Source organism: Hyperolius riggenbachi, chromosome 1, assembly GCF_040937935.1.
Source record: "Hyperolius riggenbachi isolate aHypRig1 chromosome 1, aHypRig1.pri, whole genome shotgun sequence".
Taxonomy (NCBI): domain Eukaryota; kingdom Metazoa; phylum Chordata; class Amphibia; order Anura; family Hyperoliidae; genus Hyperolius; species Hyperolius riggenbachi.
In genome coordinates this window covers 144,907,601-144,922,236 of record NC_090646.1, presented here as the reverse complement: position 1 = coordinate 144,922,236, position 14,636 = coordinate 144,907,601, and the positions used below count along the sequence as shown (strand labels likewise).

The window sequence follows — 14,636 nt, the reverse complement described above, 5'->3', positions numbered from 1 at the left end:
TGATCTGTCAGTTTCCCCGGTCTTGTAGCTAATACCTTAGAATACAATTTTACATCTGTATTAATTTTTGAAGTTGGGCACTAGTAACTGGAATGGTCCTGATGGGCTTTTCCTTCTTTGGGTATTACTGTAATGACTACTTTGATTTAAAATGTTTAAATTTAGAGAATACCTCCTGTTGATTCGATGCATTTACCATGATGCAGAAATGCAAGATCATCCATAAATTCTTGATACAATTCTATAGTGTAGTCATTTGTCCCAGGACTCTTGCCCTTAGCTGAGTTTAATACCACTTCTCTGAATTCTTTTTTTTTGTATTTCCTTTGGGATGCATGTAAATTAGCTGGCAACTAGACCTTAGGCCCATTACAATAGCAGGCGCTAGGCCTTGGCCGCTTCGCCCCTCATAACCCCGTCGCCTCCACCAACCCCCCGCAACATCGCCCGCACGGTCTGCGTGCATGCGCACGCCCACTACACGTACACGTCCACACGCCGCAACGCGTGCACACACACCTCTAGCTGCGTTTAATGGGAAAAAAACCTTAAAAAAACTAAATTTGAACAATTTCTATTGGCGATAAAGATCATAAGAGATACTAATGGATAAAAACAGTTGACACATGCAACATACAAATTACAAAGTTTGTTATTTTCATATTACAAACTTGCCATATATTTGTCATAATGGAGGACCTCTTGTTGTCTGCTCTTGTAAAAGTAGGCCTCAGATTATCCGCCACTGGTTGACCTACATTGCGCAGATTCGTATTTTGTACATATGTTTGTTAACTTATAGACCAGTGGCACAATGACACCGGGGGTGGTGACACTACACATTGCGATAAGGACAATTATTGGATGTAGACCTCATTTTATAATTTGTTCATATAATACATTGTAATATACAAATGCATTGATGAAAACATAAAGGTAAAGGAAAAAGGCGTACGTACAAAAAGGGCGCCGGGACAAAAAGGGCGCGGGGTGTAAACGCTAATTAATAATTAATCATTAATTGCGTTTATAAAAATAGTGTGCTATATTACGTTTACAAATAATGTTTTACAAAATTATAAATCATTAAATAATGTTTATGAAATCGGCAATTGTGAAAACGTTAATCTTCCCTGTTTCAAAAGTGAAACTTATAATTACGTTTATTAAAAAAACGATAATATATGTTTAATTGTTATAATTGTATATTATTGTGAATAACCTTCATTTATGGTTTGTTCTTATAATAAAATCTGAAAATATTCTTTATAACGATGATATAAATATAACTACGTTCGCAATAAGTGTTGTAAAACATTAGTAAGTATTACTAAAATTTTACTAAAACTATACCTAAGCCTACTCTCACACAGAACCCTCCCTGTACCTATTCCTAACCCCTAGACCCCCCTGGTGGTGCCTAAACCTAAGACCCCCCTGGTGGTGCCTAAACCTAAGCCCCCCTGGTGGTGCCTAAACCTAAGACCCCCCTGGTGGTGCCTAAACCTAAGACCCCCCTGGTGGTGCCTAAACCTAAGACCCCCCAGGTGGTGCCTAACCCTAAGACCCCCCTGGTGGTGCCTAAACCTAAGACCCCCCTGGTGGTGCCTAAACCTAAGACCCCTCTGGTGGTGCCTAAACCTAAGATCCCGCTGGTGGTGCCTAAACCTAAGACCCCCCTGGTGGTGCCTAACCCTAAGACCCCCCTGGTGGTGCCTAACCCTAACCACCCCCCTTACTGATCACTTTATTATGTGGATAATAATGTTTTACTAATTGTGGCTGCAAAAAATATATTGCAATTTACGTTACGTACTGATCGCTTTATTTTGTGAATAATAATGTTTTACAAACAGTAAGGGATAAAACTTTAAATAATGTTTTAATTAGTTAAATAAGATAAATATGTTTAGTATTTTTATAAACGTTATTCGGCACGGGTGCATTTTATAAACGTAAATCACCACAAGCACAGTTATAAATCATTAAAAATCTCCGGGCGCCGTTTGTAAACGTTATTTATCTCCGGCGCCCTTTTTTCCTGCTCGGCGCCCATTAAACGTCATTTATTATGAGAGTGAATGGCGGCGCCCTTTTTGTCCACTAGCTGCCTGCGCCCTTTTTTCCCGCTTCCGGAAAAAGGGGGTTTGGGGAGCATAAGTCATAAATCAAAACAAACTAAATGAAGTGAAAAAATACAAAATTTATTAAAATCATAATTAAGCAGGTTTAACAAAGCACCGATACAGACTGCCAAGGGACCTCACTCCGCATACATCCAACCATACAAACATACCACTACCTAGGATCACCTAATGTGATCAGGGATCCCAAAAACTGCCATAGCGTGGGCCTGGGAATGCTCCTATACACAGTGTCCTCCAAACAGCTATGCCAAATAGCAAACAGTCAGTGTTCCAAATAAGCACGGAGAATCCAAATGAAGCAGCACGCAGAAGAAAGCAGTTCAATTATTGCAATTAGCAAGCAAAGCTCAGGTCAGTTTGAGGAAAGGGTTTGCAACAAAAGCATATAGGCATATATGATATGAGCACAGAGTAAAGACATACTGTACCCAATCCAGATGCAGCTTGGATGGAGTCCGGTAAGCTCCTAGCTGATATGTTTTCAGGTCTCTTAACCCCTTGGTCAAAGCTCACAGCTTGGGGAGTGTCCAGAGATCCAGTATCAATATGTCCATGCACATGTGCTGCTGAGCATTGCTGTGAAGATGACCCATGCAGTTTGCTGTTGTTTGCAGTGATCTACCTGACATGGATGCTGCAGGTTATGCTGTTGATCCGGTAGGCACCCAGGAGCTAGAGACTAACCAGGCCGGCAGGGAGTAAAGGTGGAGGGCATGCAGGCGGGGGGTCGCAAGGCAGGGACCGTGCTAGCAACACGCCAGGAGCCCTGACATGTTTCGCTGGGTCTACCGGCTTTTACTGAATAGAGGTGTGAAGACAATTAATGTAGTATTATCTGAACATGCATGTAATAGACAGTAATTATAGCAACTATTAGTTACATTTTAAAAATGTTATATAGTATGGATGCAATTAACGTTATTCTGCTTTTAGCACAAAATATGTACTGACAGTCTAAAAATAAAACTACATGGAGAAAGTGACAGGCATGTAGTTATGTTATTCAAGTTACAGTTTCCACATGGAGGTTATGAAAGGTGATGATATGCACTCACACATAAAATAAAGAAAAGAATGGAAATTAAGATACTGTGTGGAATTTAAAAACATTTTTTATTTCGGTTTGGGCCTAATTGGCTGATTTATTTGTGAGTGTTGGAGATGGTGAAAGGCAAGGGAGTATTGTAAAGTTTTAATTATCACTTGGAAGTTATTATGGTATATGATGACATTTTGTTAGTGTCATCATTGGTCCTTAACCACTTTGTCCTCCTTGACGTATAAAAACGTCAAGGAGGACATGCGCGGTCCCGCGGCCGATCGCACGCGTGCACGCGCACCCCCGCCCGTGAATTCGTTAGCCCAGGAATCAATGAATTGGGCCATGGTGCCCGATCACTGATTCCTCTCCCCCGCAGAAAAAGCGACATCCTATGAAGTCATGTATACAAACTCAAGGTTGCCCTCTTGTGGCCAAAAACTAAAACTACATCTAAAAGTAAAAAAAAATTACAACACACATATATTTCCCCAACTCAAACACTATTTACATCCCACCCTCCCAAAAATAACCACATAAAATGTTTATATATATATATATATATATATATATATATAAATATATATATATATATATATATATATATATATTTATTTTTTTTCATAAGCTTGTAAATGGTGATGGATGCAAAACGGAAAAAATGCTCTTTTATTTCCAAATAAAATATTGTTGCCATACATTGTGATAGGGCCATAATTTAAACAGTGAAATAACCGGGACAAATGGGCAAATACAATACGTGGGTTTTAATTATGGAGGCATGTATTATTTTAAAACTATAATGGCCGAAAACTGAGAAATAATGAATTTTTTCTGTTTTTTTCTTATTCTTACTGTTAAAATGCATTTACAGTAAGGTAGCTCTTAGCAAAATGTACCCCCCAAAGAAAGCCTAATTGGTGGCGGAAAAAACAAGATATAGATCAGTTCATTGTGATAAGTAGTGATAAAGTTATAGGCTAATGAATGGGAGGTGAACATTGCTCGGATGCATAAAGTGAAAATGACTGAGGGCGTAAGCGGTTAAAGGGAACCTGAGATGGCAAAAATACAACCCCCTCCCCCCCAAAATATACATACCTGAGGCTTCCTCCAGACCCCTTTGGCCTGATCGCTCCCACGCCGTCCTCCTTCGACTTCCCGTTTATTCACAATTGGTTCTTGAATGTCCTCCAGTTCAGGGCCAACTGCACATGCGCAGCCTGCCGAGTGTGTGCTTCTGCCATGTTCACGTTGTTGGGAGCGTTGTGCGCCTGCACAGTACTACTGCAAATGGGAGCAAGAAGGGGGAGCGCGCCTGGCCAGACTGCATATGCGCTGACGAGCCCCTCCTAGGGCCAGTTGCAGGCAAAGGAGGAGTCTACTGAGGGAGTGATCAGGCCTGAGGGATCTGGAGGAAGCCCAAGGTATGTGTATAATTTTGTGGCCCCATCTCAGGTACACTTTAACCTGCTGGGCGTTTCAATTCCCACGGCCGCATGGGTTTTCATTCCCCCGATTTTTTGTCCCTTTCATTTAGCTAGCCTAGCGCTAGCTACATGATTCTCCCCTTCCTCCTCTCTCCCTCCCACCCTTCTGATCGCCGCCGGCGATCACGCCCATAAGGAAATCCCGTTCTGAGCGGGATTTCCTCTAGGGCTTCCCCCTTCGCCATGGCGATGAATGGAGTGACGTCATCGACATCGTGACGCCACTGGGACTCCCGATGCACCCCAAAGCGCAGCCTGGCGGCGATTGGCCAGGCTGTGCATGGGGTGTGCGGGGGGGGCCCTCTTTCGTGTCGGGTAGCGGCGAATCAGCGGCGAGTGGCGGCGATCGGGGCAAGCACGCAGCTAGCAAAGTGCTAGCTGCGTGTTTGAAAAAAAAAATTATCAAAATCGGCCCAGCGGGCCTGAGCGGTGCCCTCTAGCGTCTCTGGACAAGTTAACTTTTACTCGTTGCATAATGGTGTTCCTTTCATATAGTTTATAGGGCATTCCTCAAGCCAAATGCTTGTTTTGTTTTAATACTCCCTATAAACTAAACAAGCCTCGCCCACAGCTTTTTCAGAGAGCCTTGGCACTGTAGCAAGGGCTTATGGGAGATCAGTCTGGGAAGAAGAAGGAGGAGGTTACTAGCCAGAGATTTCAGAGGCAGAGGGGAGGAGGAAGAAGGAGAGCAGAGTTGTAACGATCTGCGGGCGATTTCCAGTCAGCGCACACCGCATGCGCTGAAGCAGAAGGAAATCGCCACAGTCACAGAAGCAAAGTACCCAGTATAGATCTGTAGAGGAGAATTCCAACCAGCAGATGGAGCTGTGGAGTACAGAGGGATAAGTCCTCTGTACAGCCACAGATGCCAGATTGAAATTGTACGATTAAGCAAGACTGGGCAACAAAGTAGCACCTCAGAAGAAAGCAAGAACAGAGACAGACTATGTGAATGTCTACCAAGCTAGTCGCCACCCAGCGTCGGTAGACATATCACATCAGAACAGACCAGAGTAAGAAAGCTAATCGCAAGAGAGGCGATTGCTATCAGCAACACAAGATAGAGAAAAGACAGAGCGTGAACTGAGTAAGGAAGGCACAGCAAATAACCACAACCCGAACGCCAAGGAAAATAACAAATGAACTAGCTAAACGCGGTCCCCGCACGATATGCGCAACAGAGACAAGCACGTTAACGGTACGGCCACTGCACGTTAAGCGCAACAGTGGCAAAACATACCAACCCTGACTAACATATGAACACGGAGAATGAAAACAAACAGATAACGTGAACGCTTGCTAATCGGTTGCCTCACACGAGACAACAGCAAGCGTTCGTTCCAGACAAGACAGACAGAAGGAGTAACCAGTAGCAACCGCAGCTAAGGTTATACTCCAAGGTTCAGACAAGAAAGATCCACCGCCTCTAACACTAGGGCGAATGCGATCTAAGAACAGGACAGAACGATTCACTGTCAGCCACCGCTGGTGACAGTACAATCACACAAACAAGACAAGATAGAATAGGCAGTACAAATATACACAACCTGACTGCACTAAATAGGAATGCAAAGAGCACTCCCCAAGAATTAACTACACTAGAATATAGTAACAAGATGCTGAGGCTCTAAGGAAAGTTTCCCTACTGAGGAACTATGTCGAGCCAGGAATTCTGGGAGGAAATGACATTTATACTAGAAACCTTCAAAGGAAGCAGACAAGCAATTTGCATGACAAGTGGATGCAAATCAGTCAGCCTTGCAAACTGACAGAAAGACCTCTTTTCCTTAGACTGAACTATGCAAGCTGCATAGGAAACAACACAATCCAAGGAATCAAGGGCAGCAGAGCGGATTCTGACAAGAGTGAATTTGTCACAGGCAGAGAGCTGGAGATGCTATCTGCTTTACCTGTGTGTAATGTTTACAAACATGGCTGCTGTCATTGTATCACAGGAAGAAATAATCATATTCTGTTGAAGCTGTTTGCAGTTAGATTTGCTGTGTAAACTATCTAAACTTTAGATAAGATATATAGACAAGTTACTTGTTATACTTAGTTTTTCATCCCGGATCCGCTTTAAGCGAATGATTTTGAGAAAATCAGCTCATTGTATCCTTTACTTCTTTTACAGATTGTACCAGAAGAGACTAAAGTGTGAGACGGAAAAGAATGAGGCACTCCAAACACTCCACATTCTTCACTGTGGCTGCATTGTTTGTCACTGATGGTCTCCCAGGTCTTGGCTCATCTGTGAGGAACATGTGACCACTTTGGAAATTGCTTTTCCACATCAGTGTAATAAGATGGGCAATCATTTCCATCATCCCATCATAAATCTGCTGGACACTATTATCCTTCATATGCAAGCCTCAATCTTTTCCGTCTCACACGTTAGTCACTTCTGGCACAATCTGTAAAAGAAATAAAGGTTACAATAAGCTGATTGATTTTTGATTTTCTCAACATTATGCACTTAGGAACCAATGATGACATTGACAAAATGTCATTAATAGACCATGATATCTTCCAGGGGAGATAATTAAAACTTTACAATATCCCTTCGTATGTAACTCTGCAAATGTAGTTGAGTTTGACATTTTATGTAAGTATCAAATGATAATGAGCTTGCTTAATATTTTTGTAAGGTCATTAGGGAAAGAGCTAAAGAACTAGAGGTCCATGGAGTGAGAGAAGACGCCAGCAAGAAAAAGAAGAGAAGTGCATTTTTGGACATGCTTCTGAATGCTACAGATGATGCTGGCAACAAGCTGAGCTACACAGATATACGAGAAGAAGTGGACACTTTTATGTTTGAGGTAAGTGTACTAAACGTGACGTTAAATATTCCAAAGAAAGAAAAAACGTCTTTTGTTAAAGGACTTACGGGCCCAAATTTAAAAAAAAAAAGTTCTATACCTGCATGATTTTTGAAGGCACAGAGGACGCTATCCGCACCTTTCGTGCAGTTCCGCCGGGGCCCCGCTGCTTAATTCCCCCCCGGGCTGGCTCCCGACCCCACATACTAGGTCGGGCTCTCCTGCTTCCACAAAAATGGCCGCTGAAGGTTTCCGCTGCTGTGCAGATCTAGGGCCTCCCTCCCCAATTCACGCTACTGTAGGGCTCGTAAGTCCTTTTATATGCCAAATTTTTGGTTTTGCAAAGTGCTGCAAGTTATAAAGTGGTGATCTATCATTGTGTAAATAAGTCCAAAAGTGTTAAAAGGTTGCTCACCAGATTATGTGAAAGTGCTGAACTATGCTTTGATTTACCAAAAGATAGTAGTAGGGGCAAACAAATAAATCAATACATTGCAAAGTGAAAAGTTAAAAATTAGAAGATAGATCAAGAAATGATTGATATTCACTGTTTAATTCCTTTCCGGTTGTTTGCTCCAGTCAGTCTGCAGGTCATCATCTTTACAACTGGCAGATGTGAAAAAAAAATCATACAGCACAACTGCCTTTATCTATAAACACACACACACAAACAATGTGATAGGTTCAAATATTGTTTTTTTTTTTTATATTTTAGAAATGTAGATTTTTTACACAGATAGCATTACTTGAGTGGAAGCAGATTGGATTATTATATATTTGGGAGAGGAGATTTTTTTTAAATGTATGATATGCAATGTTGGATTTTATGATCCAATTGGTGACTCTATGCTACTTACATTATTATGCTATCTATGCCAGCTTCTGCATATTGGGCCACTTTTTATTGGAATGGTTATTACCTAACCTCACTTCATATGCTCTTATAGAGCTACAATTCCATCATTTGACATTTTGGACCACAACTGATGATACTGGACTGGTTTGCAAGCAGCCAGAGATTTCCATCTGGGTTATTGTTCTCAGCTTGGATGCTGGTCATTGAACGTTTATGTGATTATTATGCCCCAGCACTATAGAACTCAGTCGGGCAACCACAATGTCAGGGACCTAGTGGACCCTTACTGGGTTTCTGCTGCCACATTTGATTGATGCAATGTCATGGGTCATCTTCTCTACAACATGTAAACTGACACTTCATACTTTGTCTCCTGCCACCTGTTGATACTACTCAAATATGGATTTCTTTCTCAGTAGACGATATAGCTTTTCATTTGCAGCCATCAAATATATGTGTGTGAAACACTGGGTTTAACCCCTTTATATATTCAAAATAGGCATGCTCCTTTTTTATACCAAATGTGGCCACATACATTTTTTTTTAATATAATTGATAATGCTTAATTGTCTCACATAAGGGAATGATCGGTGTTAGTTTAAATGGTAGTTTGGATATTGCACTAATATAGTCGATGTCCATTAATTATAATTGTCTTGCTCATTGATTTCACTTGAGTCTTAAGCTCATTTTGACTGTTCACATTTTCTTAAAAGGAGCCCGAGGTGTGAGACCAACGGAGGCTGCCATATTTATTTCATTTTAAACAATACTGCAGAATTTTCTGATTTGTCATAGATATCTGATCTGCAGGCTTGTTCAGGGGCTATGGCTAATAGTATTAGAGGCAGAGGATATGTAGGATAGCCAGGCAATGTGCATTATTTAAACGGAAATAAATATGTCAGCCTCTATATCCCTCTCACCTTAAAATATACGGTAGGTAGAGGCAGGCTGTCTCTTTATAATAATAATTTTTCAAAATAGAACTGCAAAGTAGGAGGCACCTATGTTATAATAAAAAAATATATTTACAAATGGAGGAGGGGTGGTTACATGCCTCCTCTATCCTGGAGGTGCTCTGCTGAGCCAACAGATTTCTTACCCTGGAGTGCGACGACCACCAGTACATGATTGTAGATAGATTTATGATCCTCATCCGCCTCCTGGTTGGTTGTGTCTCGGACAGCTCAACATTGTGAGTATTCACTTAAAGAGGAACTCCAGTGAAAATAATGTAATAAAAAAGTGCTTAATTTTTACAATAATTATGTATTAATGATTTAGTCAGTGTTTGCTCATTGTAAAATCTGTCCTCTCCCTGATTTACATTCAGACATTTATCACATGGTGACATTGTTACTGCTGGCAGGCGATGTCACTGGAAGGAGATAATACAATACACTAATACAATACAATAACATTTGTAAAGCGCTTTTCTCCCATAGGACTCAAAGCGCATAGTTGTGTCTCAGATTAATACAGGGTTGCAGGCTGGGTTGCGTTACAGAGGAGATAGTCAGATGTTCATGAATGCCAGACTAAAGAGGTAGGTTTTCAGTTTAGACTTAAAGGGACACTTAACTCAAACAAAAAAAATGAGTTTTACTTACCTGGGGCTTCCAATAGCCCCCTGCAGCTGTCCGGTGCCCTCGCCGTCTCCCTCTAATCCTCCTGGCCCCGCCGGCAGCCACTTCCTGTTTTGGTGACAGGAGCTGACAGGCTGGGGACGCGAGTGATTCTTCACGTTCCCAGACACATTAGCACCCTCTATGCTGCTATATGGTATATGATATATGCTATAGCAGCATAGATGGCGCTATTGTGGCCAGGAACGCGAAGAATCACTCGCGTCCCCATCCTGTCAGCTCCTGTCACCGAAACAGGAAGTGGCTGCCGGTGGGGCCAGGGGGATCGGAGGGAGACGGCGAAGGCACCGGACAGCTGCAGGGGGCTATTGGATGCCCCAGGTGAGTAAAACTCATTTTTTTTGTTTGACTTAAGTGTCCCTTTAAATGCTTCCAGGGATGGAGATGTCCTGATTGGGTGTGGCGGGGAGTTCCAAAGTGTAGGGGCAGCATGACAAAAGGCTCTCTCTCCAAAGGTTTTGAGGTGGACTCTGGGGGTGACCATGGTGTTGCGTCCTTTCGATCTAAGATTGTGGGGGGTGTGATGCAGTTGCAACAAGTCCTTCAGGTATCCAGGTCCCAGATTGTGCAAGGATCTGAATGTCAGTAAGCCAATCTTAAACAGAATTCTCCATTTTATCGGTAGCCAGTGGAGTGAGCTCAGGGTTGGTGTTATGTGGCAATGGCGGGGTTGGCTCGTTAACAGTCTTGCAGCGGTATTCTGTACTAATTGCAGGCGGCGTAAGTCTTTCTTATGCAGGCCTGTGTAGAGGGTGTTGCAGTAGTCTAACCTTGATGTGACGAAGGCATGAACTAGGGTTGGAAGATCCTCTGAAGGAATTAGGTGTTTAATCTTTGCAATATTCCTTAGATGAAAGAAGGAATGTTTCACAACAGCTGAGATTTGATTCCTGAAGCTTAATTTCCTATCAATCAGTACTCCCAGGCTGCGCACACAGTCTGAGTTTTTCAGATCTGAGCTCCCTATCCTTAGCGGTGTTGGTTGAGACTGGGGCTGCTTTGCTGTTGAGCCCTGGCCCTCGATAACAAGTACCTCAGTTTTGTCAGCATTAAGTTTTAGCCAATTCATATTTATCCACTCCTGTAGCTCAGCTAAGCATGTGTTTATTTGTGGAGTAGGGTCTGCGATGCCAGGTTTGAATGACAAATATAGCTGGGTGTCATCAGCATAGCAATGATATGTCAGGCCATGTTTTTGTATGATTTTTCCAAGTGGCAGCGTGTATATGGTGAAAAGTAAAGGGGATAATATTGCGCCCTGAGGTACACCGTATTTTAGTGGTACAGGGTTGGAGAGGAAGGGCCCTAAGGCTACCCTTTGTGTTCTGCCAGCCAGGAAGGAGTTGAACCACTGGAGAACAATGCCATCTATGCCACAGTACTCTTGTAGCCTGTTAAGCAAGATTCCATGATCGACTGTGTCAAAAGCCGCTGAGAGGTCGAGCAAAATCAGGATGGAACATTGACCCTTGTCTCTTGCAATGAGCAGATCATTGCAAATCTGGGTGAGGGTTGTTTCACAGCTATGATATTTCCTGAAGCCAGATTGAAGAGGGTCAAGGATGTTGTTTCTGGAGAGCCTGTCTTCAAGTTGGAGGTAGACAGCCTTTTCAATAACTTTTCCCAGAAAGGGGAGGTTAGAAACAGGTCTGTAGCTGTTTAGAGCATCTGGGTCTAAGGATGGTTTCTTGAGTAGCGGCCTGACGATTGCTTCTTTCAGAGTAGAGGGAAACCACCCTTCTTGTAAGGAACCGTTGACTATTTTGTGGAATGCCGGTGTAAAAAGTTCAGGGCATTTCAACATGAACTTAGTGGGGCCAGGGTCCAGATCGCAGGTAGTCTGGCAAAGGTTTGAGAGGATGTCCAAGATGTCTTTTTCAGTGATTACTTAGGCTATTTTTGCACCTGTTATATGGCTCTGCATGGGTTTCTTGGGCTGTGAATTGAATGGCAGATCGTATGGAGGAGACTTTGTCTGAGAAGAAGTGGGCAAATTTCTCGCACAGTTCCTGTGAAGGTCTGATGCTGGATTTCCTGCAAGATGGATTGCAGAGACTGTCAACCGTGTGGAATAGTTGGCAGGTCTGTTGGCTGCATTTTCAATTTCGTGAGACAGGAATAAGGACTTCTTTTTGCTAATTTGATATTTTTTGAGGTGAGCAGTTAGGGAAAGTTTGTCATCAGGGGACTGGTGTTTGCGCCACCTTCGTTCCAGTCTGCGTCCCTGTTTCTTTAGTTCCTTTATAGAGTTGTCAAACCAGCGAGCGTGATGTAATGGTGCGGAACGTTTTATCTTTAATGGAGCTATGGCGTCAAAAGCGGCTGAAACATCGTGGTTATATTTAAGGACCATGGATTCAAGGCCTAAGTTGTGATCTGTCAGTCCGCCTAGATTGAGGCTGTTCTGAAGGTGTTGGGGTGTCAAACCTTTCAAGGAACGATATTTTATTAGTTCTTTCACTTGGTGTTTTGTAGCCGGTGCTGTAAAGGAGAAGTGGACAGTGTGGTGGTCTGACCAAACTACTGGATCAATTTCCACATTGGATAATAGGAGTTCTGAATGGAAAATGAGGTCCAGAGTGTGTCCTTTTTTGTGGGTAGGGAGGTTGATGGCTTGAGAGAAGCCCAGTTCATTCATGGAGAGAAGTAGCTCAGTTCTAAATTGGGAAGAGTGTGTATCGACCCATGCGTTAAAGTCTCCCAGAATTATCCACCTAGGGTGTTTCAGTGTTATGCAAGATACAAGTTCTGCTATTTCCTTGAGAAAAGCTGAGCCACCATTAGGGGGTCGGTAGAAAAGCAGTATGTTTATTTTTTTCTCAGCTGAGAGTTCGGCTGCCAGACATTCAAAAGAGTGGGTGGGGGCTACAGCAAGGGGTTTAATATTCAAACTGGATTTGAAGCACAAAGCTAATCCTTGTTTTCTTAAGAATCCCAAGGGATTTTAGAGGGGTAATCAAAGTAGAATCTTGGGTTTGAGTTTCTTGGGAACAGAGGTTGTAATAAAGATAAGCATCTCAGCTGAGTATTTTAATGGTGACATTTGGACAGCTGATAGACATCCTGCTGAGATCAAAGGGAAGGGGTCTTTTGCAAGCTGTAAGACGGATCAGGAGCTGAGGGTTGAAGAAAGTTGAAGAATTTCAAAGTTTGAGGTCAGCTTCTAGCAGGCTAGGCATTTTCAGTCCAAGTCCAATTTTAATCCAGTTTAAATCTCAGCCATCCAAAGTGATCCATAATTTCTGATGAGCTGTAGTTTTTGCCAGAGAGGTGATGAATAGGATTCCTCTGTATTTTGGGTCCTTTGAATGAATAGGATTCCTCTGTACAAGAGACAGGTCAGGGCTCCTGCTGAGAAAGGCCCTATTTAGAGTCAATGTGTGAACTTTCTCAGCTGTGGCTGGTGTCCTGCAGAGATCAAAGGGCCTGTATAGACTGAATTGTCCTTACACAGATATGTATGGATGGACAGCATGGATTTGAAAACACAGTTCTTTGTTTAGGAATTTGAAGATATAATATATAGTATATGTAGAAAAATATAGTCTATTGAGCATAGATGCTGTAGATAATCGATGAAAGTTACTCACAGGATGGGAGAGGGCGGGCACAAAGAGGCAGAAAGTCTTTAAGGTCTCAGGTCAATTCCAAGGAAGGTGTGCAGTGTTCAGCCGTGTGTGATTCCAAAGAAGATCCAATCCAGCTTAAATCTTTGCCATCCCAAGTAATGCTGCTTGCTTTTTTGGCAGTTGTAAACAGCTGTTATTTCCCACAATGCAACAAGGCTCTCACAGTGTGATGTCAGTACCTCACCACAAAATCATCCATACAGAGCCCCCTGATGATCCGTTTGAGAAAAGGAATAGATTCCTCATGGGAAAGGGGGTATCAGCAACTGATTGGGATGCAGTTCAATTCTTGGTTACGGTTTCTCTTTAAACTGATTTGATTGCCCTTACAGTACTGGACAAACTACACCATTATACTGTAGGTTTTTCTCTTTTTACTGTCATTTAAGTGTTTTCCTCATTTGGCTAGATCTTTATTCTGCCTGTACAATAGATAATAACCATTACATCTAATTACCAGGGTCATGACACAACTGCTGCCGCTATGAATTGGTCCTTATACTTACTGGGGTCCCATCCAGAAGTACAGAGAAGAGTTCATAAGGAGTTAGATGATGTATTTGGTATGTCTTAATGGAATGGTTTCCTTCTACTACCACTGCTCTTTCTCTGCATACATTACATTCAGTATATATCATGGTAAATATGTGAGTTGCTTTTGGCTTTCATATCATTCTATTTTTGATTGTTATATTAAAACATAGTAGTAGCAGTAGAGTATTGTACCTTGTTAGCCATCAATAAAAGCAAGAAGTTTTAAATCAGGATGAAACCATTTACAGCAAAGTCCCCATTATCCAGGACTGAGGGGATGAGGGGATAATGGGGACTGTTTTGGGTGGTTGGGGGGGGGGGGGGGTTGTCAGCCTTAAAATACTCACCGCTCCTCCAATGTCCTGTAGCTCCTTGCAGCTATCTGTCGTCAGTGCATGGCTCCGGGCGTGTCACGTGACCCCATGTCACTGGAGGAGCGGTGAGTATTTAATGTGGCACGGGGGAGGTTTGTG

The 14,636-nt window shown here is 42.5% G+C and overlaps 1 protein-coding gene across 3 annotated transcripts in view; it reads left to right on the top strand.

Moving 5' to 3' along the window:
- The window catches only part of LOC137546366 (cytochrome P450 4V2-like), a 63,050-nt gene that overhangs the window by 41,439 nt on the left and 6,975 nt on the right, over nt 1-14,636 (top strand). For all 3 annotated transcript variants that reach the window (XM_068268726.1, XM_068268735.1, XM_068268745.1), the window contains exons 7-8: nt 7,325-7,495; nt 14,090-14,192. In XM_068268726.1, the coding sequence (XP_068124827.1) occupies nt 7,325-7,495; nt 14,090-14,192 (274 nt within the window). The remainder of the gene's footprint in view (nt 1-7,324; nt 7,496-14,089; nt 14,193-14,636) is intronic.